Genomic DNA, 14,524 nt, shown 5'->3' with positions numbered 1-14,524 from the left:
CACCCCCCCCCCCCAAAAACCACAACCAAAAAAAACCCCCCAAACCAAAAACACCACAGTGCTAGAAGGGTCCTTCCAAATATACTCCCAGTACACAACCTGAGAATGCCTTCACAAACTTATCTGACTCTCTGTAGATGTCTTGTTAGTATCAGGTTAAAATTTTAGCAATAAGCTTTGAGAACAAATGCCTTCCTGAGAAACAGCCACTCCTTTATTCCCTCCCCTCCACTAAAAGTATCAACTTTAAATGCTTCAAAATTCAATAGACAGATGTGGTCTTTCAAACCTTCAAAGTTGATTCTGAAGAGCAAAGCAGCCCAAACAAATTACCTTAAAAGTAGTGTGAAAACAGCAACAAATCTGAAGAAGTTGCACTTACCATATGTAACTGAATCCAAGATGAGCCCCCACCCCTGCACTTAGCAAAGGGAAAGAAGCCCCTGGTCTTGGATCCAAGTACGAAGCTGGGTGTGGGTGGGGAAGAGTGCTGGCTGCTGTGACTGACTATAGCCCAAAGCCACAGCAGCTGCATCTCTCCTACCTTTGTCCCTGCAGTCCCACCCCCCCCACCCCCACTCCCACTGCCATCCTTACTGGCCAGCATGACTTCGGCTTGATTCCCACCCAGGCATGAAGCACATGGAAACTCTGTACCTCGCCCAGCTAATCAGCAGCAGTAATACTGCTGCATGTCCAGGTAGGGCCCACACTTCCATATGCTTGGTGATCTGGAAGGGAATGAAGCCAGAGCTGCATTTGATGGTAAGGTTGGGGGGAGGATGGGGGCAGAGCCAGTGGGGAGGCAGGCATTGGAGGGTGGGGGGTGCAGGTAGTGGGCAGGCTGCAGAAGGAAGCTGAGAGGGAGGCACATGGCAAAAGGACTACCTGCCCAGCCCTACTTTTCCTGCTGTAGCAGTGAGGGTAACAAAATTTAAGATGCTCCAATTAGATTCTGTACTTGGAAAAATTATAACATCTATCAATTTTTTACATATAGAATCTAGTTACTGGGGGGGTGTCACCTTAAATTCAGGGTGATTTTTTTGGAGTAAATATGGTAATTCTATAAGAGACGGCAATTCTCCGGAATTTATAGGGTACTGCAATACACAACTTCCTAGATAAGAGAACTGTCACCATAGGAGTACTCTCTCATGGCAAATCACTAACAATATAAGCGTGTCACAGCAGATGGGATAATAGTGTGCTGCACTTCCTGTATTACATTAAGACGTTTGATTAAAATAGCAAGACAAACATTCTTTCAAAAATGACAATACCCTCTTTTCTAGAAGACTAATTCGTATCTGTGAAACTGCCCAAATCATGATAGCATCTATGTCCATACATATAAAACTTCTTGAATGCATACCCCCAATCATACCAATGTCTCAATTCAGAACCGACAAAGCAAGTTCTACTGGATTAGAGTGATTAGTTCTACTTTGATTTCCTACAAACCGAAACATCTGTAACCAAGTAGCAGAATGGTACTCGAGGAATTACTCAATGGTTTCACCCCCGCTACCATAAACTAAGGGAATCAATTAATTACAATCTGGTTCCTAATTTGCATGAATGGAAATATACTTTAAAACAAGAAAAAAAATTTCTTGGACTGCTGCTTTATACACACACTAATTTTATCATTGCTGCTGATTCTCAACAGGTAAAAGAATTAAATAGAAAAATTATTATTGCAGACTTGTATTGCTTGAGATTTTGTAAAAAGACAGAGCCCCCAAATTTCTGGAAGGGCCTCAGAGTTCTGCTTGTGAAAGGAATAGGCTGTTGAAATGCCCTTAAAACTCTATTTACAATAAGAGGAAAGATTTCTTATACTTCAGTCAGTTCAATATTTTATAAATTTGATAAATGTTGTGGTGCTTTCTGAAGTCCAATCAGCATGTCAGCACCCAACTCGTTTGCTGAAAGATGTTTAGATGCCTCCCTGCCTATTTAAGAATTTAAAAACCAGACTCAGTGTTCTCTGTATGACAGTCCCACTTCACATGATAATGCTGCACATACAGAGCTGACCTGACAGTCAGAACCATAATCTTTCAAAAACAAAGGTTGCTGAAAAGGTTCTTTTTCTTAAAATACATTCTGTGCTACAGTAACAAAGGTCCTCAACCTTTAAATCTTGTTAGATGACAGTTACAATACTTTTCTATATTAAAGAGCAGAACTGAGAGACCCATCTCTGTAGGTCAGTGGGAACCTAAAGAACAGTTAGATAACCATAGGTGGCATGTTTTACTATCAGTTGCTGATATGCTGCTGCCAAGAAAACTCTAGAAAGTTGTTATTGCAAGGTGGATTTGTTATGCAGTGATGCAAAGGACAATTCTTAGGCCCTTTGATTTGACTGACCAAAGAGAACAGAGCTTTTTCTTACTTTATTCTGCATGAGCGAGCCACAGACTAGAAAACGTTTTAATATATGCTGTAAAAATCCAAGCCAGCACCCACAATCCAGGGAAAGCTGGCCTTGCAGGGAAATGTTAAATGTTCCACCTTTAAAAATAAAAAAAATAAAAATAAAAAAGAAAGGAAATAGTGACTAGTTTGAGAAGGGAACACAACTTGTTTATAGCCAAAAGACTGCTATATGATAAGCAGTGCCTCAATAAAAATTGAAAGAAAGTTTAGCCAGAGAAATAGGGTCCTGAAAATAAAGGTATTGGAAAATGAATGACCACATTTTGAATTTTTCTTTTTTTTGTTTGATAGTTCCTATAAGACAATGATTCTTCTGCTGCAAAGAACTCAGAAAGACCACAACAGGACAGAATGTTTTTAACACTATAAATTCCTATTTGAAATCTGTGGGTTTATCTTGTGAATCATGTTTGCGCACCTAACATTGTGTGACACCTCACAGCATCTCAAGGTACTCCAGGGTGCCACAGCATCTTGACTTCATTGTCTAAATGAGCTGTTTGCAATGCAACCCCCCCAAAAAACAAACAAACAAACAACAAAGCAAAGCAAAAAAAAATTCTCTCCTTCAATTTGGGCTTCAGCCTTACTACAAAATTAAAAAAAAAATCTATTTCACTAATCAATGTAACATTAGTTTTACAGGTAAGGTTCTCTCAGATCAAAATGATTCATCATTTCCAGTAAGAGTTGCCTATTAACGAACCTCAGGATTTATAAAACTTAATTTTAAAATCACAAAAGTACCCTCTAAAAGTTTCTGATGAACTTTAATGTAACGAGAAAAATGTAAAAATGATGACAAAATACTTGCAACTTAATTTACTTCAATTCTGTTTTTTGTGAGTGCACTTGCATGATGCTCCAAAATCAAAATCAATAATTTTGGTTGCATGTAATCTTTTAAAAAGGTAATCAATACTTTAAAGAGAAGTAGGCTATAACAAAACTAACTGAAGCTTTCAAAGGGTTAAAAAAAGTTTGTATATGTGGAAGTAACCCTTAAGTTATAAAACACTGTGCATCAATTTTATTTTTTGAAGAGATTTTTCAAAAATATATCTGATGCTGAAAGGGAAAAAAGGGAAGGTTAAATAAAAGGAAACAAGCGCAACTTTCTGCAAAGACTTCTCTTTTTTCAATCAAACTTCTCAGCAGTTTGCATTTTAGATGGAAATTAATTGGAAGCTGTGTCACTGATGCATGCCTATACTTATTGCATATCCTTACCATACAGGAAGTACTTCTAATTGTGGTATCAAAATGGTTTCTTCACATGCAATACATGTTATATTTTACTTCACTTATCTAGAACCTGGCTAATTATTCTTTGCATACAACAGGGCCGCCCAACTTCCATGGAAGTTACTTTCTGACATCCTGGCAACTGTTACATCTTCATAATCCTGTAGCGGTACAAGTTAGCTAAAATCACTGAATGAAAACAGGTTGGAAAAATTACAAGAGCTTGCTAAACCTTCTACCACTACAGGGGAAAGAAGAGGTAACAGCTATATTGTAAATAGTTTATCAGTATCATTTAATACCAATACTTTTGTCATATATCAAATGTATACACACACACACCTGTTTCTGTCCAAAGATTAGTCTAAACTCCATAAAACAAAAGACTATTTCATCACTCAATATACCTGCTCATTTAAAGACTAATCTGGAACCTGGCTGAGTTGATTTGAAGGCTAACTCTAAAGTAAGTAACACTGTACGTATACACTCCTCAAAGCACTTTTGTCTACCCACTTGTTCCTCAGTCTAACTGAAAAGCATTAATTTGCGAATCAAGCAAACCATTTTCATCTTTCCTAAAGAAATGAGTCCAATTATGTTGGACTATGCTATGATTCATGCAATTATAAATAAATAACATAGTACGGTAGAAGCTCCAGTAACCGGCATCTTACAAGCCGGCATGCTGGCTTGTAAGATAAAGTGAAACCGGAAGTGGCCGCTGTGGTGCTTCCGGTTTCTCCAAGCCCCCATGGCTCGGAGCAAAGCAGCTTGAACTACCAAGCCCCCACGGCCTGGGGGTGTAACAGGCTGCACAGGGCTGTGTGGGGCCTGCCTCTGTCCCACAGGGCCCATAGCAGGAGGGGTGGCGATGCGGTGGGAGGGGTGGCGGGACACTCCAGATGCAGCAGAAAAAGTGGTGGGGGCCGCTCAATTAACCGGCATATTTTGTTATTCAGCATCCCCCATTCCCAGGCCAGATAACAGAGCTTTTACCGTACTAAACTTTGACAATAGTTTGGAGGTAGCTCCTTAAAGAGACTATTTTGATACCACCTACTTCCAGGGCAGTTTGGACGTAGAGGCAACATTTTGAGTTACAATGTTTTGCACTTACAACGTTTATAAATTGACACCCTGTTTCAACTTTGACCTCAGTTTCAACTTTACGACGCTTGATCTGACATGATGCCACGCCAGCAAACAAGTTCGCTGTGTCACCCATCTCCCTAGAGAACATCTGCCCAAACTTCCCTGGACACTTTAACAAAGCAGACAAGACTCCAGAAAAACCTGCAGCCAAGACTCCTGAGAAGACTCCAGCCAAGAGCCCTTCAAAAAGTCCAGCAAAATCACCTCAAAGAAGTCCTTCCAAATCAAGATGGCTATTTACAATATAAATACATTAATGTAGCTATATTACTCATCTATAATTGACTGAGAACAAAATTCTGGGTTATTTTTGGTGAAAACAGGGTATCAGGTATTGGTTCAGGAATGAATCCATCATTTATAACATTGTTTCCTATGGGAAAATTGGTTCCAAGTTACAACTTTTCAACTTAAGACACAGTTTTCAGGAACAAGTGTGCAGGTAAAACAGAATACAATCAGCTTGTTTCTGAATACTGTTTCTTAATATGCAAAAAGGTGATGATAGAAATTTTTTGTCCTACACCTAAAGGGCCTTTCCATCAGGACATAAAACAGTGAATAACAGTAATGCTTCTGAAACACATGGAATATTAAGTTTTTGACTGCAGTTTTGTATCATTTCAGTTCAGTATTTCTATTGTACAGAACTGTCAACTTTTGAAACCAGCTCCAACAGAAAAGACTAATAGGAGTTCTCTTGGAGAATGACCCCGTCTCCCAAAACATTCTGTAATCAAGTTCTTGTAAAAGATGCAATGACCAGAAATTTTTTGGGAAAAAAGTCCCTCTCAAGGTGATTAACTTTTTGGTATAGAGAATAGATGAGGCAAGAACAGTCTTTTGGAATACTCTACAACAGCAATAGTTCAGGATGGACAGTATGGATAAAATCCAGAAATTTTACAGATTTGCAATACAAAGCTCAGATTACGGAAGTACTAAAACAGGATTCTTAACCGGGCTGTCATGGCCACCAACTGAATTGAGCTCTCATGTGAGGAGGTAAGCATGCTCTTCCCCCCTCCCCAGTGGCACTCAGGTTGCTGTCCTCCCTCCTCCCCTGGCAATGCCTGAACTAGGCAGGACAGTGGACCTGGGGCTGCAGAGCTGTAATTTTCAGTCCGTCCTTTGCTCTTCCCATGGTCCCAGGGCTGGTGGAAGGGGCTCCGAGGGGCAACTAAATATTAAACTTAAAGAGTTGCTAGTTGGTACACCGCAAATCCTTACTACTCAAATTAGGAAGGCAAACATCCCCAGCTAGAGGCACGTAAACGTTTCTTAGAACCTGTTTTATCTGAGGGGAAAGGCCTACTCATTCAAATGCCTTGTGCTACCTGACTTATGTGCTTTATAGAAGACTCAGACTGATATGTAAGACTGCAGACAGGTTTATGAGATTAAAGCTAAAACACACAATAAATAATTTAGCAGCTTACTGCAGAAAAAAATCTGCTCTGTATAATAGCTAGCATCTCAAGCAGCATGAAGTGTAATCACTTTAAATGCATACCACTTTCATCTATATGCATCTTTTGGTGCAAAGACATGAAACCAAACAAGAGGAAGGAAAAAAAATACACAAATCCAACAACAACAACAACAACAACATAGGAAAGGGAGGGGAGGGAAGAAGCAGCAGAGAAGCAGGCAGTAGACCCCAGAGGAGCAGTCAGTCACAGTGGCTGGGTAATATTTTTACCCAGCTGTTTTTCTTTGGTTGCCCCCTCAGGTATAACTAAAGAAAAAGAGATGGGTAAAAATAAAACAAACAATGGGACCCCAATGAAGCATCAGAAAGGAGGAAGAAAAAGGTGCTCAATCTTTGAGGCTCTAGACCAGTGATTCTCAAACATGGTGCTGCTAAATTCGGCAGTTTTGGAAGGGTGTGCTGAGTCTCAAAGGGTTGAGAACCACTGCGCTTAAAAAAAAAAAAAATCACTCCTTGGATTCAATGTTGTTATCTTCAAATGTAGATGAGTAGAGTTTATGATGGGTTACAAGTCCGAATGCTAAGGATGTAACATCCTTTATAGCAATTTAGGCCTTGTATAGACATTCCGTTTCTCCTGGAAAAGTTGCTGTTTTCCCAGGAGAAACGTGAGTATACAGAATATAGCCACTCCAGGAGAATAAACCTGGGAACCACCAGGGTTAAAATCACACCCCCCTCCCTCCAAGAGAGAATATGGTCCTCCAGCTTCTCCTCTTCACCTCCAGGAGACAGTATTGGTCAATGGACTCTGCTACTCTAGAACAACCCCCCTTAACAACTCCCACTTTATGCTGCAGGGAAAAACAACAGGCTGACCATGAGCAGTCTGGGTCAGTCAGGGCTGCCCTATGCATTGTGATCTATTGCTGGGCAGACTAAGGAAGCCTGCAGCGCATGCCAAGATGAATGATGTGTGCCACTGGCGGCTGGGGGAGGACGATGACGATGACACAGTGGCTGTGGGACTGTGGGGGCTGTAAGCGGGGGAGCTCCCGCAGATGCTGCTGGCGGTCATGGTGGGTGGGGTGAGCGCTGACCAGGGGTTGGTGACCACCTGCAGATGGCCAGCGGCAGTGTCAGTGGTGGCCAGCAGGGATCGCAGACCACCTGCAGACACCGCTGGTGGTGTTGGCAGTGGGGTGGTGAGCGGTGACTGCTCACAGGCACCGCCCAACAGTGTTTGCGACGCCTTTTTGTAGAGGGTGCACCACCACAGTTAGGGGGTGCATGTGCACCCACTGTGTGTTGCCCCTGTGCACAGGTCCCCCTCTTTGGCTGTACAGTTCAAGCTTTCCACTCTTCATGACCTCAGCATTCAAATGTCTGTGCATGCAGCTCTGGGTAAGTTTCTTTACAAGGAGATTCTTGTGTGTATGCAGCCTAAGTTATCTCCTTATTAACTGCAACCTTACAGAAGCCTTCTTGTTAAAAACTCTGCTTAGTCATAAATTTGAAACTGCAGCACCACGTTTCCTTCTTTAGACATTCTATACAACAGTTTACACCTCTGTCTTTAGATGGACATTGTACTACTCCATTTCTTTTTATTGTTCAGTTCTAAAGGTGCAAACATAGCCTGTTCAGCAAAACAAAACATTGTACACTCATTGAAAAAAACCCAACAGAACCCCAAACAAACAACAAAGCACTGAGTCAAAGAAATGCATGACTTGACTCCCAAAATCTCCCTAACTCAAGCTAGATACAAGACCCTGCATTTGGCTAGTCACTAAGGAGAAAACAGTATAGGGGGAGGTGGCACAATAGAGTACACTCACTTAACTGAACTCAAGCCCACTTGGCAAAGGTGCTACAACCAACACTTGTAATGTTGCACGGACTGAAGGATGACTATTTGTAGCATCTCTTACAGGCCCATGTCTTCTCCTCTCAGACTCCACCTCCTCCACCAGAAGTCACAAAGATTCTCTCTAAATGTAGCTCATTAATCTTCCCTTTCTCATTCTTTTCTCCTCAGTCTTTCTACATCTGCCTTCCTTAGGGTTTCTCCAATCTTTGAATCTTTTGAAGTGTCATTCTGCTCCTCCCAATGCTTTACTTCAATTGCTTTCCTCCTTTTCCTCTATTCTCCCAAAACAGGAGAAAGCTTGAGGCACATTCCTTTTTGGCAACACTTAGTATTGTGATCAAAGTGGAAGAGCAACAGTTTTCCTCTCCCTTCCTCACCCCCACCCCTGCCTGCTCTGCTGCCATTTGTGTTGCTCATCCATCCTCTGCTATTTCCCTATGCAGAGCAAACGCACCGAAACTCGCTGAGGAACTAATGCACTGGGAATGAGTCCACTTCACGCTTACTCCTCTCTCCTCAGACAGTGGAAGAAGTAGCACAAGAAAAAGGTGAAGTGCAGACAATGAAATGAAACTCTGAAAGGTTACATTAAGTTAAACCCTTGATGTCATCCATTTGCTGAGCTCCTCCAAGTGGTGGAGGGGCAAACAGATCTGAACTAAACATGATATTGCTACCCTAGATATGATCCTTTAGCCATATTATAACATTAAAAAAAACAAACCAAAAAAAGAACAGTTTTAAATTCTTATTACTTCCTCAAATGTTTTAAGGATAGAGTTTCTTCACACATAAAATCTATGACTAGAGAGAATCAATTTGGTTTTCATTCATTAGAATAGACAACAATATTAAGAGTGAAAAAGGGTGTAGAAATCTAGGCATGTTTCTGGCTAGTTTGGTTAGAACCCAGACATTAAGTCTTCGAGGACCTGGAAAACCTGGGCTACTAACCCTGCAGAATTTTTTCTGTTGCCATTATGGTCCATTTACTAAACTAGATTACACAATATCATAATCACTAACAACTGAGTCTGAGTACCCATATCAGGTGTGTTTATAATATAATAAAACACACTTCTCAAAAGGTGTTGAGGCCTGATTCTCAAAGCATCTGAAAAATTACTTTAAAAGAAGTAATAAGTTGTTGAATGAAGTTATTTTGTTTAATATGGGAAAGAAAAAGGTGTCAGACAGGGAAAATGGAGGTATAAACAAGTTAAATATATTGCACTGGTTTCAAAGCAAGTTGTTATGGGAGTAAGGCAATAGGCAAAAGTGTAAAGACATTAACATGAGAAAAGTTCATGTCTACCAAGCAGATGAAAATTCACAGGTTGGTTATAGCAACCACCATAAACAGATATAACTCCTGAAAGCTGTTGCTAAACAAAAGACATGTCAATGCAGCATTCACAGAAGCAAGTGCTGGATTAGGGAACAGCACAGCATTCAGAAAATAATCCACAGACTTCTGCTTTGACAGCACAAGAGAATAGGCATGGAAATCTTACCCTGGTGGTTCTTGGACGGTTTTGTTTTCCACCTTCTGTTCACACTCCTTTATCATGGAGCTTAAAATAACCTACACAAATCAGAGTGAGGGAGGAAAAAAAAAAAAACAAGAACTTCAGATATCTACTTTTCAACATTAGGATTTCTGCTTAAATCTGAAATTCTAATTTACTTTAAAAGTAATGTTACATTATTTTCAGGCACATTTAAAATGCAAACTTCTGATAATGTTTTGCAGTTATAAGCACAGCACAAAAGTTTTTTCTTTTCTTTTTAAAAATAATTACCACAGTTCAAACCTGCCTTTTTGTTGTAAGCTTTAAGCACCACATTAATTTCCCATCTGATAGAAATGCCTTCATTTTTCAACAACAAATGAAGATTTCTGTTCATTGAAGAGCTATCATTAATAGTGAAATGAAAATTTTTAAGTTTACCTCATTATTAACCCTTACAATCATCCTTAAAAGTGACACGCAGGAAAAGCAAAGAGAAATTGAGATGGCAGCACAAGACAGCTGTTCAGTGGAAATGAAGTGGTACTTTAAGCTGGTGTACCCTTGTAACAGTGCCTGTTAGTGCCGCTGTATCCGGGAATCTATAGACACTTTTTTTTATTTGCTGATACTTATTTCTACAATGTTGAAATTTATTTGAAAAAAATCTGCAAATATGTTCACTGAATCCTTTGTGGCTGAATAAAAAGGATTCTATTTTATTATTAGAGACCTCTGTTCCTATACAAATCATAAAATGCACTCGACAGGAGAGGCCTAAAAAGAAGGCTTACACACTAAAGTATGGTCTTCAGCACCTTAGACTGCAGTTGAAACGGTTATGCAAATCAGTCAATATGCACAAACTGACACTGTAAATCTATCCAACACCTATTACAGAAATCACTCAACTGAAACCTTTTGGCTCACAGGCTGATAGAAAACTGAGGACTTTCCTTGCTTTACTTTTTCTTGGCTGTCCTATTAAAAGTTAATTAAAGTGTCTGACAAAGCCAGGAACTACTGAAACCAGCCATTATGTCCCAAAGGATGATCAATAAAATTCCCAAAAGATTAAAAAGTTCCCAAAAGATTCAAGATTCTAAACATATGGACCCAAATAAATTATTTCTTGAGGTAGCAGGATTTAAAAAAATGAGACTTATCTCCTTCTGGGTAATAAGAGTTACTTCCATATAATGACTGTTTTGCAACACAGCACATTTGAAATGAATTGGTTAGTCAAATTACTATAAAGGTGCCTGCATCAAAAAAGCCACTGTCAATACCAATATCAATTTGTTTGCTATCTATTAAAACAGGATTAGCAACCTATGCCTGCAGGCCAAACCCGGCCTGTGAAGGTCCAATCCAGTCCATATTTTACTAAAGGTATTGCCTATCAACTCCGGTTGCTCCAGCCTGTATAAAAGGCTCCTCTTCCTCACTGCAGCCTCTGCTTACTATCATTGGAGAGTACGGTGGCCCATGGTGCTGGCCAGATTGCAAGCTGTGACCAGCATTAGTAAGAGATTGCCGACCCCTGCATTGAAATGTTAAAGGATGGTACAAGCCTGAAGATTAAACCAAGATAACTGAAGTTCTAGAGTATGCTGGGTGCATCCATAGATACAGCACAATGGACACCATGCAGAGATACATGAGCTGTCTGAACAAGCTACTCTGGGTCTCCAAGATACTGCAGATGCATCAGCATTGAGTTCCATTTGGATTAGTATAATCTGCTTCCCTATACAGCTAATTAGCTTCAGTAAACCACAGCATTAAACACAGTTATACCACTTGCAATGCACACGCTAGCTCAACTAACTGCCCAGGACTGCACTGTGCTATGTATAGACATATCCCTTGCCTCGAAGGATCCACAGTGCTGGGGGTATGTAGGCAAAATCAATAAGCAGTAACTGTTGGAAATGCACACATCCATGCAGTCCTAAACCAAAATGTGAGGAACAATATATCCAGGACTGCAACCACTGCTGTCATCTCAACTGACAAGAACTCCCCCTCCCCGAAGTACTCTTAAATGCACAAGGAGAGAAGTGATGAAACTATGTCTTCAGAAAGTCAATATGAAAATACACACAACTGTCTTTTCTTGATAAAACAGAATCCAAAATGTGTAAGTGCACAATCACAAAATACACAAGCTCATATGTAGTATCTAGAATATAACAGAACGTATACAAATACAAAGAGGGCATTTGTTCAGGGCTCCAGGTATTCTCCAGAGAACAATTCATGGATAATACCTGTTGGGTAATTTCTTTTCTTTCTCTCTAGCTTGGATGCTCACAATTGCCAATGGGATTGCCCGTGAAAAGTGACATGGACTAACACAATAAGAACATAAACATTTTTAGATCTTTATTATTCAAGTGTAGCCTCTGTAGAGCCTCAAGAAGTTGGATAATAATTTATTCCAGGTGTATCAGTTTCCTTCCCCCAAAAAAAGATTTTATTTGGCTTCAACTGGGATGTAAGGTAACTTCATAAATTTAATTGAACTCATTTTTCAAATATGCCACAGAATGGCCTAAGAACAAAGGAATGCAGCTATAGGTCATACAGTACTATATCACCTACTGCTTACAACCTTGATCACAAAGCTATTTAGACAATCTCTGAACTTTGAAAAAATAGAAGCGGTACTCAAATACTGCAGAATAACAAGACGGCTTTGCCCAAACCTGATAATAGCTTAGTGATACCCAACTCATGAAATCTAAGGCTCTTGGTAACATTGAGGGGTTGATGGGCAAACAAAACTGGATACCACTGCAAAAAAGTACTGGGCGTGAGATGAATAGTATACTATTCTTATATGGCATCATGAAAGAAGGAGCCTACTGATATGTCTGACTTGGACTTCACTTGTTATAATACTGGTCTCAAAAGCAAGTCTGAAGGAAAAATAGTAAAAACTCCTCAATGGATTTCAAAGAACAACTCCACAAGTCTTAAGTCACCTGAAGACAGAGGATTTTGTCCTAAAGCTAGCAGTGCTCTTTAAAAAGCCGTTCACACCCAGATTTAAAAACCCCCCACAAACCAGAACCTTTTGAACCAAGCAGATTAATTACCATATATACCTTATAGAGCAAAAGCACCAAACTTCACAAAATATTCAGATACGGTGTTTGTATTGTTGTCCCAAATATCAAACGTTTTTGAAAGAGTAAATCATTTCTATTTGAAAAATGCGTTTTATATGCAGAAGCCTTGAAAAATACCAGCAGAACCAGTTGCACCTCACATGAACATCTTAAACTTCTCTAATGTATTGACAATAGATAGGCTGCTAGAGTTTCAATTCATTTGAATGGCCAGGCTCTTTTTCTGCAGCAGAACATTAGAAAAAAACAGCATTTTTTAAAACCATCTCACATCACACAGAACACACAAAATCACTTCTTGCATTATTGCTTACTGGGGAAGAGGACTGAGCACTGATGAAACGTGTTAAAACAGAATATGATTTCATGCAATCCAGAAAAAAGAATGGCCTAAGAGCCATTTTAAATCACATTTTTAGCTGCGTCATTCAAGGCAGGAAGAGGAAGGGAAAATAGGTAAATTGGGCAATGCAGGAGAAAAGCAAGTTTTAATAGTCCTGATAATAGGGGATGAACAGTAAAAGAGTGAGATGACAGTGAATGTGGAGAGGGGAGATGGGAAAGGAGATGCACTCACCATCCCCTGGGGCAGTGACTCTCAACCAGGGCCTCTCAGCACCCTGTGGAGCCGCCAGATCCTTTGAAGGGTGTTGCGAGGTGTGAGGACGTTAGCAGGCAAGCAAGGCTCAGGCCCCTGCCTGGCCAACCCCCAACCCCACCGCCCAGCCCCTCTGCTGGGAGGTAAGCACTACTGTAAATAAATTAGTTTTGGAAATTGTGTGTCACTCAATTCACCGAAGTTATAGAAGGGGCCATCAAGTCCAGTGATGTTGAGAACCACTAACCTAGGAGGGCTAGGGAGATCATGTGTCCTGAATCTCAAGCGAGACATTAACACTGCCCCGGGAAGTACATTCAGGTTTTGAACTCTGGCCTTAGCTGAGTATGCCGCAGCACAGTGCAGGAGGTGGGGTGGGGTGGAGAGAGAACCAGAGACAGTAATGGGTGGCGGTAGGGCAATGCTCCATGGGATGCTGGGGAATTGGCAATTCCTTATGTTAAAAAGTGCTGCTTTTGTCCCATTTTCAGAAACGGGCAAAAAAATGTGCCTGTGACCAAAACGCATGCAATGCGCAGGACAGATGTTGAAAATGGAACTATCCTGGCAAAAAAGAAGATAGAACTAGGGTACTCTGGATGCTTTATTGTCTGGGAACACTTGGACTATGGTAGCCAGGCCACTGCATTCAGCTACCTGCCAAGCTTGTGACAATTCCTGTCTCTTCCAGTGTGCTGGGAGGAAATCAAGAGACCACAGACCCAGACTGTAGGACAGAATACAATCCCCTCCAAATGTGACAAGAGAAGTTTGTACTTTTCCCATAGTACTTATGAAAAAAATCAATTAAAAGGGGATAAAGGTAGTTTCCTCTGACATCAGCGAGTCTGACAGTCTGACAGATGGCAGCAATTAATAAGTAAACCAAACATGGTACAGTATTCCTGTTCTCAAAGCACAAGGCGTGTGGGGAGGGAGATACAAAGTTAAAAAATGGGGATTAAAGGCCATTTCCATCATGCCCTTTGCCCCTGTACCCCTCCTGAAACTCAAAAGGTGACTAATGCACAACATACAAACAAAATCCTTTAACACCATCTTCCATTCTCCAGTCATTGCCCCCAGGTCTTCCAGCAGGCTGCTGCTAGCATCCCATAATCCTAT

At 40.5% G+C, this 14,524-nt stretch overlaps 1 protein-coding gene across 3 annotated transcripts in view; it reads right to left on the bottom strand.

Moving 5' to 3' along the window:
• The window catches only part of KIAA1468 (KIAA1468 ortholog), a 168,138-nt gene that overhangs the window by 1,959 nt on the left and 151,655 nt on the right, over positions 1-14,524 (bottom strand). For all 3 annotated transcript variants that reach the window (XM_019521674.1, XM_019521650.1, XM_019521656.1), the window contains one exon: positions 9,668-9,738. In XM_019521674.1, coding sequence (XP_019377219.1) covers positions 9,668-9,738 — 71 coding nt within the window. The remainder of the gene's footprint in view (positions 1-9,667; positions 9,739-14,524) is intronic.

Source organism: Gavialis gangeticus, unplaced genomic scaffold, assembly GCF_001723915.1.
Source record: "Gavialis gangeticus isolate Ggan-Ray unplaced genomic scaffold, GavGan_comp1, whole genome shotgun sequence".
Classification (NCBI taxonomy): Eukaryota; Metazoa; Chordata; order Crocodylia; family Gavialidae; genus Gavialis; species Gavialis gangeticus.
Note: the sequence above shows the minus strand (reverse complement) of the source record. Positions and strands in the feature narration are given on the sequence as shown.